We start from the raw sequence: 271 nt of genomic DNA, 5'->3' as shown, positions 1-271 counted from the left end.
AGCTTTCGGAACCCCATGCAAACGAATAACTTCCCGCAAAATCAGTCGCGCGATATCCTCCGCAGACGCAGTTTGCGTCGTTGGAATAAAGTGCGCCATCTTCGTTAACCTACAAACAATTGTTAGAATTGCATCCCATCCATCTTCTGTTACGGGCAAGCCCACGATTAAATTGATACTAATTTCCTCCCACGGTAAACTAGGAATCGGGAGGGGTTGTAATAAACCACCACTTTTTAAATGTGAACTTTTCCCCCTTGCACATTGAACA

General features: G+C 44.6%; 1 protein-coding gene across 1 annotated transcript; it reads right to left on the bottom strand.

The window, feature by feature from the left end:
- Positions 1-3: 3 nt before the first annotated feature.
- Positions 4-270, bottom strand: CSUI_010512 (transposon tf2-1; the record flags this gene model as incomplete). Its single annotated transcript, XM_068070615.1, has 1 exon — positions 4-270. A coding segment is annotated over one exon (267 nt), but the record flags the coding sequence as incomplete, so codon positions are not given.
- Position 271: the final 1 nt, after the last annotated feature.

This window comes from Cystoisospora suis, assembly GCF_002600585.1.
Source record: "Cystoisospora suis strain Wien I chromosome Unknown contig_7652, whole genome shotgun sequence".
Classification (NCBI taxonomy): domain Eukaryota; phylum Apicomplexa; class Conoidasida; order Eucoccidiorida; family Sarcocystidae; genus Cystoisospora; species Cystoisospora suis.
Note: the sequence above shows the minus strand (reverse complement) of the source record. Positions and strands in the feature narration are given on the sequence as shown.